Source organism: Podarcis tiliguerta (assembly GCF_965153285.1).
Source record: "Podarcis tiliguerta genome assembly, chromosome: 17".
In the NCBI taxonomy this organism is placed as follows: domain Eukaryota; kingdom Metazoa; phylum Chordata; class Lepidosauria; order Squamata; family Lacertidae; genus Podarcis; species Podarcis tiliguerta.
In genome coordinates, this window is record NC_139550.1 from 32,529,819 (window position 1) to 32,549,690 (window position 19,872).

At 45.6% G+C, this 19,872-nt stretch overlaps 1 protein-coding gene across 2 annotated transcripts in view; it reads left to right on the plus strand.

Annotated features, from left to right (window-relative positions):
• The window catches only part of LOC310667328 (venom factor-like), a 55,942-nt gene that overhangs the window by 6,021 nt on the left and 30,049 nt on the right, over window positions 1–19,872 (plus strand). For both annotated transcript variants that reach the window (XM_083419299.1, XM_083419300.1), the window contains 15 exons: window positions 962–1,044; window positions 1,535–1,625; window positions 2,188–2,290; window positions 2,400–2,520; window positions 3,991–4,106; window positions 4,293–4,439; window positions 5,309–5,521; window positions 6,260–6,454; window positions 9,033–9,194; window positions 9,462–9,591; window positions 10,246–10,317; window positions 12,491–12,691; window positions 14,368–14,479; window positions 17,125–17,210; window positions 17,352–17,491. In XM_083419299.1, coding sequence (XP_083275425.1) covers window positions 962–1,044; window positions 1,535–1,625; window positions 2,188–2,290; window positions 2,400–2,520; window positions 3,991–4,106; window positions 4,293–4,439; window positions 5,309–5,521; window positions 6,260–6,454; window positions 9,033–9,194; window positions 9,462–9,591; window positions 10,246–10,317; window positions 12,491–12,691; window positions 14,368–14,479; window positions 17,125–17,210; window positions 17,352–17,491 — 1,972 coding nt within the window. The remainder of the gene's footprint in view (window positions 1–961; window positions 1,045–1,534; window positions 1,626–2,187; window positions 2,291–2,399; window positions 2,521–3,990; window positions 4,107–4,292; window positions 4,440–5,308; window positions 5,522–6,259; window positions 6,455–9,032; window positions 9,195–9,461; window positions 9,592–10,245; window positions 10,318–12,490; window positions 12,692–14,367; window positions 14,480–17,124; window positions 17,211–17,351; window positions 17,492–19,872) is intronic.

The window sequence follows — 19,872 nt, forward strand, 5'->3', positions numbered from 1 at the left end:
TGAAACAGCAATTGGCAAAGAAAGCACATCAATGATGAATTAATGATGTAAGGAGGGAGCTGCAGCCCAAGATAGGAAAAGAGGTAGTAAGGGAACATCTAGCTACTTTAAATGAATTCAAATCTCCAGGGCCTGATAAGCTGCAACCAAGGGTACTAAAAGGAGCATGTGGATGTACAGTGGTGCCTCGCAAGACGAAATTAATTCGTTCCGTGAGTTTTTTCGTAGAGCGAGTTTTTTCGTCTTGCGAAGCACCACGGCGGGGAGGGGTGGGGAGAAGCAGGGCAGCTGCCGCAGCCGGTCCTTGGACTCACCCGCGCCTTGTGGACACCGCGCGACGTGGCTGCTGGAGGGCGGCGGGGCTCAGGAGCGCGACTCTGGCTGCAATGCTGGCTGCTGGCGGCAACGGCTCCTGAGGGGAGCGCGCGAGGGGGGTGGGCAGCGGCGCGAGGCAGCCGGAAGGTCAGAAGGTCAGCCGGAAGGTGGGAGGGAGCCGGAGGAGCGGGGAAGCGAGCGTGCGACCGTCGCCATGACTGGAGAGGCAGGGCTGTTTCGTCTAGCGAAGCAAGCCCTTTGGAAAATCCGTCTTGCGAAGCACCTCAGAAAATGAAAAACCCTTTCGTCTAGCGGGTTTTTCGTCTTCCGAGGCATTCGTCTTGCGGGGCACCACTGTATGTTCCTGCCCACTTTGGCAAACTGAGCCCCCCACTGTAGCAGAATCATCCCCCTCCCTCAGCCACGGTGCGTTTCTCTACAGGCCTCCAGACAGGACCCTAAGCACCATTTTAATTCCAACCACCATGGGGGGGGGGAGAGGGGAATGAGCATCAAGGGACATAGACTATATTCTAACCTCACCCATGGTGAGAAGAGGCCCTGCAGCCCATTCTGATTTCACCTGTAATATCATGAGTTGACAAAGCAGAGGTAAATTATAAATTCCTTCCTTTTTCTTCTCTAGTTTGGGGACCTGGAAGATTGTGGCCAAGTATCAAGACTCCCCACAGGAGACCTTCACCACGCAATTTGATGTCAAAGAATATGGTAAGGAGAACCATCTCTGCTTAGCACTTTTCCTGGTTCATCACAGGCAATGTTTCCTCTTTAATCCCTTGGAAGATGCCCTTTGGTTCTTCAGCTCTGCTTTGGGATTGCTCATTAAAATATACTCGGAGTCCAGTGTGGATTTCATGCTCATAGTAGTGAGGAATGGAACTTCCCCCGAAATGTCTGCTTTATATACGTTATTTACACAATGGGCCCCATGTGATTGGCTAGTTCCGGGATTCTCCTGTAGGCCAATCAGGTTGCGGATTCACTTCCACCTGGAGTTGGATTGGGTGGCTCCTGCGGACCAATCAAACTGCTGCCTTCTGGATCCTATTGTTCTAGGACCAATCAGACTGCTGCAATTTGGATCCTATTCAACTCAGTACATAACACTCATACTTTTCAAATTGCAGACACTGTCCTAAAAAGTCACATCTCTCCTCAAATATTTATGTTCTCCTTCCCCTATATTTTTTTCCTTTAGTATTGCCCAGCTTCGAAGTCATAGTGGAGCCATCGGCTAAATTTTATTACATTGACAGCGACAAGGATTTCAGAGTGTCTATCACTGCAAGGTGGGTGTCTGCAACTGTGGGAAGGTAAAGACGAGGTATTACCTGCGTGAAATAAAATTAACATATCTAGAATTAATAGCATTGCAGGGAGCAGCTGTGCCAACTGCAGGTGGCAGAGGTGTCGTCACCCCCTCAGTATTCCTTACCAGGGGGTTCAGCCGCCCCATTAGTGAGGGGCAGGGGTGGTTGAACCACAGAGTCAAACACAGTGCAGCATCGAAGGCAGCCGCAGCCATCGAATCTGCGTGACTCTGGGCAAGGCCTCCTCCCGACGATGTGCGTGTGTCATGTCCCACATTGAGTGCGTGATGTCACAGGCGCATACCAATCTTTGCCTCAGGCCTCTCTCTCTCTCTCTCTCTCTCTGTATGTGTGTGTGTGTTTGTGTTTGTGCATGGTTTGTGTTGGGACCCCAGCACAGGAGGAAAGCTTTTCGGCATGATGTGAGCATAAAAGCCCTCTCTCTTCTTGTGACTGTTACTGAGAAGTATGGTGCCTCTAACAGACAGCCCTATCCTTTTTGAACTTGGTCCTTATTTGACGTTGGATTTTGTTGTTTTAGGTTCCTCTATGGGAAGAGTGTGGAGGGTATGGCCTTTGTCCTCTTTGGAGTGAAAGTGGATGGCGTCAAACACAGCATTCCAGACTCACTCCAGAGAATTCAGGTAGGGTGTGTTTATGTGTGTGTACTCTCTCTCTCTCTCTCTCTCTCTCTCACACACACACACACATGCACAAACAATTGTAAAACTTACCTCCCATTTCCCTTTTCAGATTACTAATGGAGAAGGGGAAGGAATTCTAAGGAGAGACACCCTTCAGACTCGATTTCACAACCTCAACAATCTTATTGGGCACTCCCTCTATGTCTCTGTGACAGTGATGACAGAGTCAGGTGAATGTCAGTCTGAGAGCCAGATGGAATAGCAAGTATTTCATACATGGAATTTTATTATTCATTAAATTTTTATACCGCCCTCCATCTGAGGATCACAGGGCGGTTTGCAATACAGTAGTACCTCGGGTTACATACGGTTCAGGTTACAGACACTTCAGGTTACAGACTCCGCTAACCCAGAAATAGTACCTTGGGTTAAGAACTTTGCTTCAGGATGAGAACAGAAATCGTGCTCCGGCAGTACGGCGGCAGCGGGAGGCCCCATTAGCTAAAGTGGTGCTTCAGGTTAAGAACAGTTTCAGGTTAAGAACGGACCTCTGGAACGAATTAAATACTTAACCCGAGGTACCACTGTATAGAGAGACAAAAATACACAACATAGTAACAAACAAAATACCTGTCCCTGCAGTTTAAAAGGCCATAGATTGTTTAATTAGCTGAAGGCTTGGGAGGAGGGGAATATTTTCGCCAGGCACCAGGCAAGCTTCTCTAGGGAGAGCGTTTCACAAGCGGGGAGCCAGTGCAGAACTCTCGTGTGCCACCGTCCAGACCTCTTGCGAATGTTGGAGTCTGACTAACCTGCCGCAGTTCATAATGTTGCTTTGAGACTATTCAGCCCCTTCTGATTTGGATTTTTACAGCCAGACATTTTATTTTGTAACATTATAATGCCAAAATATTTAATCTTGCAAAGAAATAATCTTCACCCAACTCCTGGAAAGAAAAATATATTAGACCTGTGTTGGAATCAGGAAACCTGATAATAAATTTGAGCTTGTTTTTAGTTCCTATCTGTATCCTTTCTGCCATTGAATGCTCAAACTTGCCTTTGTAACCATGAAGTCTAGAAATCTTTCCTTCTTTACAAAGAAACCTGGAGTTCACAGGATTCCAACTAGGGCCCAAGGGAAACACTCCCAGGTGTTCCGTGGTGCAAAATGTGCTGGTTGCTGAGTTTATTTGTTGCTGCCAGAGCAGCAGTTCCTCAAGTTTTCTCACCACATGCTGGGCTGGATCTAAGATATTTTGCTGCCTGCGATGAAGAAGGTCAAATGATGCTATCTACCTTGCCATTGGGGTTGGCATTTTAAAGAGCCTTGCTGTATCATTTAGACACCAATTCCTGCCTTCATTTATCCCTTTACAAGGCTGCAATCCCTAGCCACGCTTTTCTGAAAGTAGGTCCCATTGAACTCAGTGGAATTTACTTCTGAGTAGACCTACATTGGCTTCTCCAATTTTTAACTATTTTAGCTATTTAATTACTGAAATTTCCAAGTGGTGTAATGTACATAAAAATGACAAAAAAGCATACAGTGGATAAAACCGAATAAAATTCATCGTGAAAACAGAAAACCTCCTTTAAATGCCTGCTGAAAGGCTCTGAAACAATTGGAAGATTTCTCTGTCCCTGTCAAATAGCTTGGCTTCATTTCTTTTCTGTGTCCCCTCTTCTCCTTCCTGCAGGCAGCGACATGGTGGTGACTGAGCGATCTGGCATCAGCCTTGTGACATCGCCCTATCAGATCCACTTCACGAAAACCCCCAAGTACTTCAAGCCGGGGATGCCCTTTGAACTGATGGTAATGCTCACCTGAGTCTCTCTTCCTTTCATGGCCCAGTCCCAGGCTCTTAGAAATCCACAGATGCGAACATAAGGAGCTGTGGGAAATCTCTTAAATCCATGGATGTCTTGGGAAAAGTAGTGCTGGCTCTGCAGAGATGGCTGCATCTCACACTCATTCACCTCTTCCTTCTCAATTGCTTAGGTGTTTGTCACCAATCCTGATGGCTCCCCGGCTTCCCGTGTACCTGTGGTGACAGAGCCAATTGCAGCTGATGGAACCACCCAGGATGATGGGACGGCCAAGCTGATCCTGAACACGCCAGCAAACAGCCAAGAGCTCAGAATCACAGTGAGTCCCCACTGAGGCCATGCCAAGTTCCCTTCAAATGCATGAATTGTGCTATTGGCAGTTCCTGTGTGTATCTTCTGCACACTGCAAAGCAACTGCTCATGGGGGTACTTAGGAATTTTTAAGGAAGGGTCCATAGCTCAGTGCATAGAGTGTTTTGTTAGCCCCAAAATGGGAAGTGAGCGAGGTCCCAACCAAAGAGGATTGACAACTTAAGTTGACAGAATATGCACAACTTACAGATTTAACACATAGAATAAGAGAGCAATGAGAGCATACATTTAAAGAAAACTGAAAAACATTTATTCAATATATGGAAAATAAGTGTATACAGCTGAAAACGCTGGCAGCATTAAGATGAATTCAACAGAGTAAATAATTTTTGATGGATGTAAAAGTGGAAAACTGATTTGAATGGTTATACAGTGGTGCCTCGGGTTACAGACGCTTCAGGTTAGATGCTTCAGGTTACAGACTCCACTAACCCAGAAATAGTACCTCGGGTTAAGAACTTTGCTTCAGGATGAGGCCCCATTAGCTAAAGTGGTACCTCAGGTTAAGAACAGTTTCAGGTTAAGAACGGACCTTCAGAACGAATTAAGTTCTTAACCCGAGGTACCACTGTAGTAAAATATGCAGGGATGTATGATATGTAAAATGAACCATGGGAAGAGAAGAAGGGAAGCCATTGGATATTTTAAAGTTTGTAAAATGTTTATTTGAAATTGTAAAATTGAAAATTTAATAAAAAATATTAAAATAAAAAGTGCTGGGAAACAGACCGGGAAAGTGTGTACCTGTACCTAGAAAGCACAGGGCAAAAGTTAAGTGTGGATAAGCCCCTAGATAACTTTTCCAACTTTCTGTAGGTAAAAACCAAAGATCCCCAACTTTTAAATGAACGTCAGGCAATCAAGACCATGATAGCTACAGCATACCAGACCCAAGGAGGATCCGGAAATTATCTCCATTTGGCAGTCACAGCTACGGAGCTGAAGGCTGGAGACAACTTGCCTATCAATTTCAATCTGAAGAGCAACAACCAAGAAGTGCTGGATCAGATCCAATATTTCACCTATATGGTAAGTACTGGGCAGAATGGAAGCCTGAGAGCCAAGTCTCCATACACCTGTTAATATTGAAGGTGGTGTGAGAGGTGTCTAGTCCTCATGGAAAAACAAGTTTCAGCAATCTTTCCTACAGAACCTGCCTTCTTTGGTTGCTTTGGGTTAAGCTTCATATTACGATGGCACTTATAAAGGCATTCCCCAGAGATGGAAGGAAGACAAAGTCCCGACCTGAGAAGAATGGCTGATAAAGATGGTGGGTTATGCCAAAATGGCGAAAAAGACTGGGAAGATCAGAAATCAAGAAGATAGAAATTTTACTAAAGAATGGGACAAATTTATAATTTACCTCAGAGAACACTGTAAACAACTAAAAACTTTGGCAGGACCGTAACAACACTTGTAATGTAACAAGAACTATGGGGAAACAGGGATTTTTAAGAAAATGGAGAATTTTAAATGATGCAATTAAGAGAAAAGAAAAGGATGCAGACGGAACCCACAGAGGGGCAGAGGAAAGTCCAAGGATTCATGGAATCCTATATGTAAATTGTGAAAACCAATAAAAAATGTAAAAAGAAGAAGAAAGGTGTCCCCCAAAATAAACTTTTCCATGTCGCTGTGCTCCATGAGGTGAAAAACTTTGCATTACACTTGTTATGTGAGTTAGCCCAATTGCATGGAGTTTTGTTCAAACCAATCTATGCTTGCTAACCTGCTTCACGTTAAACAGGATGTCTTGTTCACCACCAGATCTTGACGAAGGGGAAAATGTTCAAGGTTGGGAGGCAGCGCAGAGAAGCAGGACAGAATTTGGTGACCTTTTCCTTGCCCATCACCCCAGAGCTCATTCCTTCCTTCCGGATTGTGGCTTATTACCAAGTGGGGAACAGTGAGATTGTGGCCGACTCTGTCTGGATGGATGTGAAGGACACCTGCATGGGAACGGTAGGTCAATCTTCTCATGGATTTCCTGTAACAGTGCAAGCTATTGCAGAAGTGCAATAAATTCACTTCCCTCCAACCCCACCCCATCACTCACTGTTTTTAAGAGAATTTGGAATGAGAGTCCTCTCACAGTTTTGTTTCACTTTGGGTTAGAAAATGAGTAGAACCTTACAATGTACGTGCAAATGTTTCAACCCATAATAACTAAAATGGGAGGGGGAAAAGAAATTCAGCTCATATTTCAATGCAAAATCACTGAATCTGTCCATTCTGAAACAATGAGAACGAAAATGCAGCTATTCTTTGAAATTTGCATTTCTCTGAATGTTCTCAGGCACTTCTCCAATCAAATAATGCATCCACAGAGGTGTTATATTAGAGGAATGTGTGCATAAGATACATATATTTGTGGAAAATGACATAATATATAAAAAACCAGCATATTAAACGTGTTATATTTCTGCAAAAAATGTGCATTTTAGGAAAAATTGCATATAAAAATGTGCACATGTATGTATGCACATATTATAAAGAATTATGAATTGTCATGAGGTATTTTAAAAGGGCAAACTAATGTACAATTACAGAAAATTGAATTTAAGTTTAGAAAAATGATAAACTTGGAGAAACAAAAATAGACAAATTCTTCCATCCTACCAAATATGTGTTTCTTCACACATACATAAAAATGAACACCTGTCATCGTACAGCCCCCTTCATTGGAGGATTTGTACTCCAGGTGGCACTGTGGTCTAAACCACAGAGCCTAGGGCTTGCCGATCAGAAGGTCAGTGGTTCGAATCCCTGCTACGGGGTGAGCTTCCATTTCTCGGTCCCTGCTCCTGCCAACCTAGCAGTTCGAAAGTACATCAAAGTGCAAGTAGATAAATAGGTACAGCTCTGGCGGGAAGGTAAACGGTGTTTCCGTGCGCTGCTTTGGTTCGCCAGAAGTGGCTTAGTCATGCTGGCCACATGACCCAGAAAAACTGTCGGCTCAGCCAGTAAAGCGAGATGAGCGCCTCAACCCCAGAGTCGTCCGTGACTGGACTTAATGGTCAGAGGTCCCTTTATCTTTACTGCCATATTACAATCCTGGATTTTCATGAAGACGAGGTCAGGTAGGGGAGCTGAAGAGAAAGCAGGTTGCACAACAGAGGTGACAATGGCAGGGCTGTTGGAAAGGAAAGACACTGAAAATGGAAAGAAGTGGAAGAGGTCCGAACCGATTGGGAAGGGAAGTTTATGTCATTGAAATTCTACTCAATATTGATCCAGAGTGGATTTCAACGTATAGTTAGCAGAGTAAAAACTTAAACACATTGCAGGATTCTCAAAAAATAGACCAGAGGCAATTGTATTTCATCCAGTAGAGCTATACTGTTACTGAAGGCGAATGAGCATAATGGTCACAAATCCAATACATTCAGGATTGGCACTGTCCATAAGAAATCCAGTTGCAGCAGACTTAAACCTACAACTACTTATAATTATAAACTTTAACACTACCATCAGCTTGGTTTCCCACTATATACGGAACACCACACCAGAAGGAAAAGAGATGGAATGAGAGAATGAAACCTAGGCTCCTTCTTGCCTCACTATATAGTCAGCATGACCTTGACAAAAAGAGATAACAGAACCAGTTTAAGCCTTCTCAGAAGGAATAACCCAAATATCAGTAACCTTCTGCTTGCTTCTTTCACACAGAGAAGCTTCCAGAATTCTCTTGAATTTATTAGAATAGGAAAGATCCCTGCACATCAGATCAATACTTTCTACACCAAGAAATTCAAACTGAGAGTTTGTTTCTACTCTTTTAAATGTCAACAAGGAGAAATAGCAGGGATGGGTACAAAACAGAAGCTAACACTAAAATGCTAACATAACAAAGTTTTCCTCAGCTCTCTTCTTGCTATACTAAAACCTTGCTTTAAACTGCCACTTTTCCTCCTCAGTGGGTCATCCCCCCCCCCACACCGCTGCTGCTATCTCTACTCAACCTTGGCCATTGTTGAAAACCAATCTTTTCCTGTCAGCATGTCTCTATCCCTGCCTCTGCTTCCTTTCCTCAGCTGCCATGTGTGTGAGAAATAAAGGATTCAGAGCCCTCAAATATTCCATAGTACTTTCACAGAATGTATTTCCTGGCATCACATGCTGTCTTCAACATGAAGTTCCAGATTCAATCAAGTAATTTAGAACAGGTATTTTATTAACAGGCAAACATCCATAGATATACAACTGAACTGAACCTTCTCTAAATGAACAGGCTAACTGACAGGCTTGCTTTTAAGATTACAGTATGTTCATCTTAAGTATATCCAATTTATGTGCTCCAAATGTCACTGTTTACCAGGTTGCACAGTGTTGATTGTCTGATCAGGAAGCTACCCTTTGCTTGTCCCCTTGTTCAGCTCTCGGAGAAGGAAACGTAGGGGAGATTGGCAAAGTATCTTTACAAATATTTAATATGTAATATGTATTATATATTATAGCGATTCTTCTTCGCTCCCAAGACAGTCATTCAAGCACTTTCCCTGCCACAGAACTGAACTTCTTTGTTGCCTTGTTCAAGCAGCTGGTTGTGAAAGGAGAACATCGGGAAGATGACCAGATTCACGAGCCAGGAGATCAAGTGTCTATCAAACTCGAAGGAGATGCAAATGCTTGGGTTGGTCTTGTGGCTGTGGACAAAGGAGTCTATGTGCTTAACAAGAAGTACAAGCTTACACAAAGCAAGGTGAGGCCGGGAACGATGCATGATGACACAAGAATGTACAAAATTCAGTTGGTAAAGGCACATTCACCAGGGCAGGGGCTGTTGGAGATTGATTGGGAAATGTACACAATTACTTCTTCATGTAAGAATTATGTGCACGTTCTCCATGAGGCCTGGATGAATGTGCACAATGGTGGATTGTGATGTACATTAACCATTCACCTTACATTTCCCCTTAACGTTTATTGATTGATTTCCCCCTCTCATACTGTGCCTCCTCCATGTCAGATATGGGACTCAGTGGAAAAGAGGGATATTGGATGTACAGCCGGCAGTGGCAGGAACAATCTGGGTGTGTTTGAAGATGCTGGACTTGCTCTGGTGACCAGCAATAAGCTTTCCACGCAACAGAGATCAGGTATTATTGGGGAGGGTGTTGGTGCCGGTGAGATGGCAACGGAGTGAGAAAGACCTTTCACCTAAGAGCAGGGCCTAGACCAGCGGTTCTCAACCTGTGGGTCCCCAGATGTTGTTGGACTACAACTCCCATCATCCCTGACCACTGGTCATGCTGGCTAGGAATGATGGGAGTTGTAGTCCAACAACATCTGGGGACCCACAGGTTGAGAAACACTGGTCTAGACTCTTTTCTGGCTCAAGCACTAGCATGGCATTGTCTGCAGGTTATGCCCCCGGATGCCAGGCAGGGGATGGGTTGGGGTGCAGGTTCTTGGATTGAACTGTCCCACTACTCCCCACTGTGTGATATGCAAATACACGTGACAAATCTCAAAAGACTGCTATTTCTAAGAAACAGCTTCAACAACCAGGACAATCAGCAATACTCCACATTGCACCCCCTGTAAGAAGTCTTAATGAGAAATGGCAACTATCAGGAGTTCATTGTCACATGTGTAACATGTAGTTAAGCCTTACATCATGGGACTCGATGGGAACTACTTTTACGTAAAGACGCATAAGGTCAATCTCCATAGGTATTAGAATTCAGCGGTACTAACAGCGTATTTCAGTTCCAAACAATTAGTTCCTGTTCCTCCCTTTTCTACTCCAGATCCAAAGTGCCCTCAGCCTGAAAGACGCCGACGCCGCTCTGTACAGCTCATTGAATCTAAAGCAAGTAAAGGTATGTGATGCATGGCAAAGGAGAATTCATGGAGAATTTTGCAATAATTGAACATGAATTCCAGCTCTTCTCCAAAATCTCTCATTCAGCTGCCAAATGAGCCCATTGATTTCCACATGAGTATTAATGAACCTTATCAATGCCAACTTGTTAAATAAATCCAATGAAACTAATGACACTCTTTCTGAACCCATAACATCTTTAACAATGATTTCTTATACTAACATTGCTCCGTTCATTGTCTTTGTTTTGGAGTGATGGTAGGCATTCACATTTATTGTGATGCACTAGTCCTAGATACTGCTGAGTTCCAGAAGAGGGGGGAAATCTTTCAGAAATATTGTAACTTGGAGATGTGATTTTAACTGACCTGACCTCAGAGGTTTCAGAAAGAGATTCAGTGTCTGTTTCCTCAGGAGGGATGGTGGGTTGGAGTGGTGTCAAAACAGCTTCCTGCTTCTGCTGAGCCACTTGGTCAGAATCAATTCACTCTACAATGGCTAACAAATCAATACTTAGCCTTCAGGCTTCCTAAAACGCAATCCCTCTTGGCAAAGTTTTATTCCCCATCCAACAGCTTCACTCTTTCAGGCATTCCTGGCATATGCCACCCTTTCTCAACTTTTGGGCCTTAGATGTTGTTGGACTACAACTTCCATAATCCCTGACCGCTGGTTGTGCTAGCTAGGGATGATGGGAGTTGTAGTCCATAAACATATGGGGACCCAAGTGTGGCGTTCGTACGGAGCCCCCGGTCGTCTCACGGACTATTGACCCATACACCACTAATCCGCTGCCACCAACCAGGTCCTCCCTGGTAAAATCACTTCAGTCTCAGTCAGCTTTTCAATTAATAAAGAAGAGTGTATTTTATTTCAGACATAAAACAAAACTTTTACAGCATACCAAACGGTGTTCCTCTTTACAGTGGTGCCCCGCAAGACGAATGCCTCGCAAGACGGAAAACCCGCTAGACGAAAGGGTTTTCCGTTTTGGAGGTGCTTCGCAAAACGAATTTGCTATGGGCTTGCTTCGCAAGACGAAAATGTCTTGTGATTCCTGGGTTTCCCCCCCTTTTCCCCAAGCCCCTAAGCCGCTTAACAGCTGTTCGCTAAGCCGCTTAACAGCTGATCGCTAGGCCGCTTAACAGCTGATCTAAGCCCCTTATCAGCTGATCTAAGCCGCTAATAGCCTTTTAGCAGCTAATCCGCTAATCCCTTAAGCCTTTAATAGCTGCTAATAGCCGCTAAACCGCTAATAGCGCTAATCCGCTAATGGGCTTGCTTCGCAAGACGAAAAAAACCGCAAGACGAAGAGACTCGCAGAACGGATTCTTTTCGTCTTGCGAGGCACCACTGTACTTTCTTATTCTTATGTTCCTCTCTCTATCTCTGCTACCACTCCACACTCACGGACCAATGCCCTAACTGTCTCTCTATTACCAACTGCCTTTCCCAACCAGCCAACCCATGAAACCCAACCAACTGCCCACCAACAACTCCCAACAAACTCCTCCCAGAACTCCTCTCAGAACCAGTTTTATAGAGCCACTGACTCCACCCCCTGGGTCCTGTCTGTGCAACCTATTTAACCATTTCCCCTCCAGCACTCTCTCATATATGTTAACATCACACCAAGGCTGAGAAACGCTGCCTTACATGCTCCACCATCTCACCACCATACATTCATAGCATTTATTTAAACTAGGAGCTACACATCTGCTTATCTTGCTTACGAGCCCCACCTACCCCCACCCCCACTTGCCAACCCTCCCACTTCCTTTTACACCTCACTCAACCCCCATCTCCTCACAGTTTACCTTACCCCCTCATACCCACGATCTCCAGTCGCTGCCACCACTGGAGAGGGGAGACAGAAAGAATCCCCTCCATTGCTTCTGCCAGTGGAAGCAGTGATGACAAGGAGAGCATGATAACACCTTCTTGGGCTTCTCACTGCCTGGCCAACCCGACTGCTCACTTGGCCTGCTTGTATGCCTCCTTGGACTGCCTGCCTCCTATTGGCAGCCATGCAAACTACAGCATGACAACATCCTTATATTCTTACTATAGAATAAGATAACAGCTTTCTTCTGATGCCTGTTGTGAGTAGCAGAACAACAGTGGTATGGGAAACATTCTTTGATATTTCACATGTTGTTTGCATATTTCAGCTGGCCAATTTCAGAATCGGACACTAAGGAAGTGCTGTGAAGATGGCATGCATGAGAACCCCATGGGCTACAGCTGTGAAAAGCGTATACAATACATTGTGGATCAGATTGAGTGCCAGACTGTTTTCCTTGAATGTTGCCGCTTCATCAGAGACATATTGAATGAGAATGAGCGGGATGAAGAACTGATATTGGCAAGAAGCAAGTAGCTTTATTATTATTATTATTATTATTATTATTATTATTATTATTTATTTCAGAGGCACACTATTGGGGAGATGGTAAGTAAGTCTCTCAGAACACTATGGAAGGGCTGCAAAACCCTTTGTTACTTATGTGAGCCCATTGCCCTACCTGACACTTTACATAAGCAGAAAGACTGGGCCCTGGTCTGAGAAGACTGCAGATTTGACAGAAGGGAAGGGAATGAGAGAGGGGTGAAAGGAGTGAAGAGAAAGCAGAAGGATATGAGAAGAGAAGACACAAGGGCATGCACAAACGCAGTTGCACCCTTTTGGACATTGTTTCAGGTGGAGAGGAGCATCTTTAGATTAAACCAAAAGCCTCATAGAAACAGTGGACATTAGGTGTTTGATGGAAAGGAGGTGCTACATAGGTGTTCTGGGAAGGAATTCAAGGTGTGTGACGGCTTAGAGTTTAATATAGTCTTGATTTAAGCCTGGTCTATACATGCAGAAAAATTAGTAGAACTCCTGAGGTGGTAGAATAGACTACTATTTTTTACCTCAAGAGGGTGTGTGTGTGCCATTTTTGAATGTCTTCCTGCTACAATAACTCCCTGCAAGTACAGTCGTAACTTGGATCTCAAATGACTTAGCCCCTGAACAAATCGGCTCCCGAATGATCGAAACCCGGAAGTGAGTGTTCCGGTTTTCAAACGATTTTCAGAAGCCGAACGTCCTGCGCAGCTTCCGCGGCTTCCGATTGGCTGCAGGAGCTTCCTGCAGGCAATCAGAAGCCACACTTTGGTTTCCAAACATTTTGGAAGTTGAACGGACTTCCGGAATGGATTCCGTTCGACTTCTAAGGTACGACTGTACAAAATTTTCTACGTGCAAAGAGTTCTTAAAAAACAAAACAAAACTCAAGCCAAGTAGTATTAAAGAGTGTACAAAACCTCCTGCAGTGATCTAGCCCATTCTGTTGCCTCAAGAATCTCTTATAGTTTTGCTCAGGGGGAAGCACTTCTCATGTTTGCCCGCTCAACCCAATGCCACAGGGATTAAGTTAAAACTTTCACCTCCAACACGCAGCCCTGAGCACTGTGCTGCCTGATGCCTCTGTTGTGCAGCCCCAACGCTGTGCAAACAATGGAATACGGGAGGTGTCGGGAGAGATAAAATAAAGTACTTCTTTACACACAACACATGGTTAAACTTTGGCACTTGCTCCTGCAGGGATGGAGTTCTGGCCACCAACCTAGATAGCTTTAACAGAGGATAGGGCAAATTCATGGAGGAGAGGGCTTTCAAATTCATGGAGGAGAGGGCTTTCAATGGCTACTAGCCCTAAAGGCTAAACTCTGCTTCCACAGATGGTGGCAGCAATTATTCTGAACAGTGCCGGATATATGTATAAGCTATAGCTTAGGGCCCCACTCTCTTGGGGGCCCCCAAAAAAATTAAAGGAAAAAATAAACTGGATGTACATTTCCAAAATATAATATAACAAACAAATAAAACAAAACCTACAAACAGCATGTTGAGATGGTGGCCTGATGTGTTCTTTTCCTGAAGCTGCTGCTCTTAATGAGAACGAACCCAGAAGTCAAGTTTTGGGTCTGTTGGTCACTTATTGCAAGGAATTCACAGTAACAAAGGCCATTGCAGCTAAGTCTTTGTCTCCCGTTTTCCCAGGTGACTTTGAGGATGATTTCTTAGCTGATGAAGACATCACTTCTAGAACTCAGTTTCCAGAGAGCTGGTTATGGCAAACAGAACAGCTGACTGCACCTCCTAATGATCAAGGGTACAAAGATGTTATGGCTATGTTCTCCTTTGCAGCCTAGCGTCTGCTCTCCAGACTTAGGCTGCAATCCTACAAGGTGTGATCAGAAAGTTTTGTGAATGGTCACAGAAATGGACAGCGAGAAAAATTTGAACATACGTACATACCTTACATGCCTTCAAAGTAGGTCCCCTCTGATATAATGCACCATTGACAACGTTCGTATAACTGTTGGAAACTTCTGGAGAAGTCCTCTTTTCATACTGCTTTCAGTTCCCTCGTCATAGCAGCTTGGACATGTGAAATGTTGGAAAATCTGTGTCCTTTCAGTGCAGATTTCAGTTTTGCAAAAAAAGAAAGAAATCCGGTGGGGCCAGATCGGAGAATATGGAGGGTGGGACAACTCAGTAACCTCAGTAAAGATTTCACATGGAATATGCAATTCTTCCGCCATCATTTGGATGGACAAATGCCGATCCCACATCAATAACTCACAAACTCTGTTGACCTTTGCCACCGTTCTGCTTATTGATGGTCTGCCAGACCTAGGGTCATCTTCGATGGTTTGCTGCCCTTCATGGAATCTCTCAAACCACTCATACACTGTCTTTTGAGTTACGGCTTCATCTCCATACACAATTGTGAGCATTTCGTGGGTTTCTGATGCCAATCGTTTATTTGAATATTTCTCACTGTCCGATTTCTGTGACCATTCACTGAACTATCTAGCCACACCTTGTATATCCATTTACTTGTAGCAAGAACCATTTAACTCAAGTACACACACACACAGTGCAAGAGAGAGGATTATGCTATATAGCTAAAAAGGTAAAGGTACCCCTGCCCGTACGGGCCAGTCGTGTCCGACTCTGGGGTTGCGTGCCCATCTCGCTTAAGAGGCCGGGGGCCAGCGCTGTCCGGAGACACTTCCGGGTCACGTGGCCAGCGTGACAAGCTGCATCTGGCAAGCCAGCGCAGTACACGGAAACGCCGTTTACCTTCCCACTAGTAAGTGGTCCCTATTTATCTACTTGCACCCGGGGTGCTTTCGAACTGCTAGGTTGGCAGGCGCTGGGACCGAGCAACGGGAGCGCACCCCGCCACGGGGATTTGAACCGCCGACCTGACAATCGGCAAGTCCTAGGCGCTGAGGTTTTATCCACAGCGCCACCCACGTATAGCTAGCTTGACAATAATTCCTTCTTCCCAAAGGCTAGGTATCTCGACAAGAGACTCTTCGACACCTTCACCAAAACTACAGTTCCCAGGATTCTTTAGAGTAGGGGTAACCAATGCGGTTACCTCTAGATGTTGCAGGACTCCAACTCCCATAAGCCTCAGCCAGCACTGCCAATAGTCAGGAATGAAGGGAGTTGTACTCCAAAACATCTGCATGGCACCATGTGAGCTAGCCCTACTTTGAATGCTAAGCTTGTATGGAGCCGATATCCATCCATCACACAATTTGTCAAAGAGGAAGAACAGGGTGTAAGATGTAGTTTTTATATGAAGGTAAAGGTAAAGGTACCCCTGCCGGTACGGGCCAGTCTTGACAGATTGTAGGGTTGTGCGCTCATCTCACTCTAGAGGCCGGGAGCCAGCTCTGTCCGAAGACACTTCCGGGTCACGTGGCCAGTGTGCCGAAGCTGCTCTGGCGAGCCAGTGCAGCACACGGAAACGCCGTTTACCTTCCCGCTAGTAAGCGGTCCCTATTTATCTACTTGCACCCGGGGGTGCTTTCGAACTGCTAGGTTGGCAGGCGCTGGGACCGAGCAACGGGAGCGCACCCCGCTGCGGGGATTCGAACCGCCGACCATGCGATCGGCAAGTCCTAGTCGCTGAGGTTTTACCCACAGCGCCACCCGCGTCCCTTTTATATGAAGGATGGTGGCTAAAACACTTGGTTCAGAGCAAACGCACATGAGGCGTGAGGAAAGCCCACCAGAATTGTACTGGTATGGTCTTAACTGTCTCAGAGCTTGGTCCCAGCGGCGGAGGAAGCCGTTCGGGCGCGTGGGGTGGCACACCCAGGAGCAGGGCGAGCCGCCTATGGGGTGGGGTGCACCGCGGGGCCTCCAGAGTGCCTGCCTCCTCCTACTCAGCCACCCTACAGCTGGGGGGAGGCAGCGGGCAGACCGTTTGGACAGCACGGAGCCTGCACACGCCCAAGCCACCACAATTCTTGGGCATGCTGAAGGCATGACGGTGAGTTCTGCCTGGCATTTTGTCACCCCCCTCAGTGGTGACACCCGGGGTGGACCACACCCACTGCACCCCCCTTCCTCCACCCCTGCTTGGTCCCTAGAGCTTTAGGTAAAACCTGGATGGAACTCCTCCAAACTCTGGTCAGCTGGAACAAATAAAACATGGATTGATCACCTCAATATATGTAAGAACAGAGATGACCGAACATGCCTCAATCCATTCCAATATCTATTCACATTTTCAATGGGTATTTTCTATTCTGCAGCAACTGATTTATTTTGCACAAGTCTACATTCCATTCTGATGTCTACTGATATGATAATATATGTAATTTATTTAAAAAATAGCACCCAATACACATGCATTATCTTAGCCACCAACAGATATTTGCTTATCCATTATGTTCCCTGTGTAGCAGCTGCACTCAGGTATGACATGGTAACCTTTCTCGTTGTTCCTAGGATCTCATCCAAAACAATACCTGTTTACTTGAAGGATTCAATCACCACCTGGGAGGTGCTGGCTGTGAGCATTTCAGACACAAAAGGTGAAGAAGAGCAGGTGGGAGACAGGGGCTGGGGAGATGATGCCAGGCCACACTCTGCCTTGACAAAAATCTAGGATGGGCAATGTTCAAGTCCTTTTGATTTTTCAACCTGCTTCCTTCCCTGTTGGCCCCGCCTTGCAGGGATCTGCGTGGCTGACCCTTACGAGATAACTGTCAGGAAGAACTTCTTCATCGATCTACGGCTACCCTATTCAGTAGTGAGGAATGAACAGGTGGAGATCCGAGCTGTTCTCTACAACTATAGGAGGCGGGATCTCAGAGTAAGTGCAAGCTTTTGGCTGAAGCGTTTGATGTTGATGATTTCATGCTTAATTGGTTTTACGCAAATTGTGCGTTGCCTGTTTATTTTTACACTGTAACTTGCTCTGGCATTGTTTGTTATGTGTGCACACTTCAGTCCAGCTGCAGGGAAATTGCACTGCAAATCCACACTGTAAGGAGTACTGTAAGTATTTGCAGGGGCCAGGCCCTGAGCGCAGTGGGAAGTTGCAGGACTCCTTGCTGTGCTTGTCTTGGGGGAGTCGGGTGCGGCCTGGCATGTGTGGCCAGATCAGGAGATGTGTAGCATCTGGAGGCAAGCCTAAAAGGAGTATATAAGGACAGAATTTTCCCCTGGTTCTTTGCCACAGCAATGTGGTTCATACTCTGCTGCTACCAGTTCCTGCTTTCGCTCCTGATCTTGCTCCAGCACTCCTGTCCTTGTTCCAATTCCTGATCCTATTTCTGTTTCTGCGTTCCAGCCTTATCGACTTTCCATTCTCCATTGAACTGCTATCATGATCTCTTTCAGCTTCTGCCTTCTGGAAGAAGGTACAGGGTGAATAACAATAAAGATTATTGTATTGTACCATTGTTACCACCCACACCCTGGTCCCGGCGGGTCAGGCCTGGACTCCTGCCACCTACGACCCAGACTGTGGCGCACAGTTGCAATGAGGCATTGCTCCTAAACCTGCTGAGCCAGGGATTGTGGCCTCCAGTGGGTTTAGCAGCAGTGCCTCATTGCAAGCGTGGATTTGCATTGCAATGAGGCGTTGCTGCTGGAACGAAGTGCACCCACATCTGTGCAAAAGAACTGAGCACTCTTTGGGTTCAGGAAACATGTTATAAATATAAAGAAAGTGTGGATAGCCCGTGTCCCCAAGTGTTACTTGTGTCCATCTAATTTCACACAGCTGTCAGCTTACTTTCATTTGGGTTATGAGGAGGGGGGAAGTGGCTGGCAGAGAAAGAAAGAAAACGGGATGACAGAAGAGAAAGCAGAAAAGGGAACAGTGGAGAGAGAGAGAGAAGGGGCAACTCCCCCCCTTTGCTTTGGCAAAGCTTATTGTTGGCTTTGGCCTTGCGCATCCTTGACATGCAGCTACCAAAGAGCCATCAGCAGGGGATGTGGGGTACGCAGCCAAAATCACAAATGCATGTTTTGCTAGTCATGCAAAGGACAAGAGTTCTTGAGCTTCCTCCTGTGTGTGGCCACTTCCTTTGCTTCCTCTGGTCAGGAATTCTGCAGCAAAGGAGACAATCCTTTGTATTTCCTTCTGCCTTTTATGAGACGCTCTTTCCACCATGCTTCCAAGCTGACCAGACGTCCATGGCTAAAGCTCCTGCTTTCAGGAGCTAAGACTACCAGCTTTTATTTTACTATAACAAGTATTTTTTTTTTGGCACATTACTTTACTGTATGTGCTGCCTGCATTGAAATGTAAGTAAACCCTGCTTTCCTTTGACGTTGCCAAAAAAATGTGTGGTTCATTCTCTGCAATGGAGGTGAAGAAGGGGATGTCAATAGACTGCAAACAGAAGGGATAAAAGGGTGTAATTGCCTATTAATAAAAGGTAAAGGACCCCTGACAGTTAAGTTGTCGCGAACGACTCTGGGGTTGTGGCGCTCATCTCACTTTACTGGCCGAGGCAGTCGACATTTGTCCACAGACAGTTTTTCTGGGTCATGTGGCCAGCATGACTAAGCCGCTTCTGGCGAACCAAAGCAGCGCACGGAAACGCTGTTTACCTTCCTGCCAGAGTGGTACCTATTTATCTACTTGCACTTTGATGTGCTTTCGAAGTGCTAGGTTGGCAGGAGCTGGGACCGAGCAATGGGAGCTCATCCCATCGCTGGGATTCGAACCACCGACCTTCTGATCGGCAAGCCTTAGGCTCTATGGTTTAGACCACATAACCACCCGTGTCCCCAATTGCCTCTTACCAAAGCTTATAAGTGTTTTACTCTGCTAAGAAGGCTTCACAACCAGATTACTTTTGTATTTCTCCCCCACACTTGGGATAGGATGTTTAGATCTAAATCTACAGGTTTAATCCTCGCTCCATCTCCCACAGGGGAAAGGTCCCTCACTCACTCCTGGTGTGAAGGATCTGGCAGCTGGAGCCTTTGGGTGCCTCCTAGTTGGAAGCTAAAGCATGACCCTGCTTCATGAAGGAGACGTTCCCACTGGATGGTCCTTTGATCAGGGAGTTGGCAAACAAAATAGCAGGAGGGCGAGTCTTGGGGAAAGCGGAGCTTGAACACTCCTCTGCAATGGGTCTGGAACAGAAAAGCATGTATCCGAGACAGGGGATAAGAAAATAAAATTATTCCAGCTTCCATAGCAGATTTACACGTACACCAGCCATTCAGAGGGAG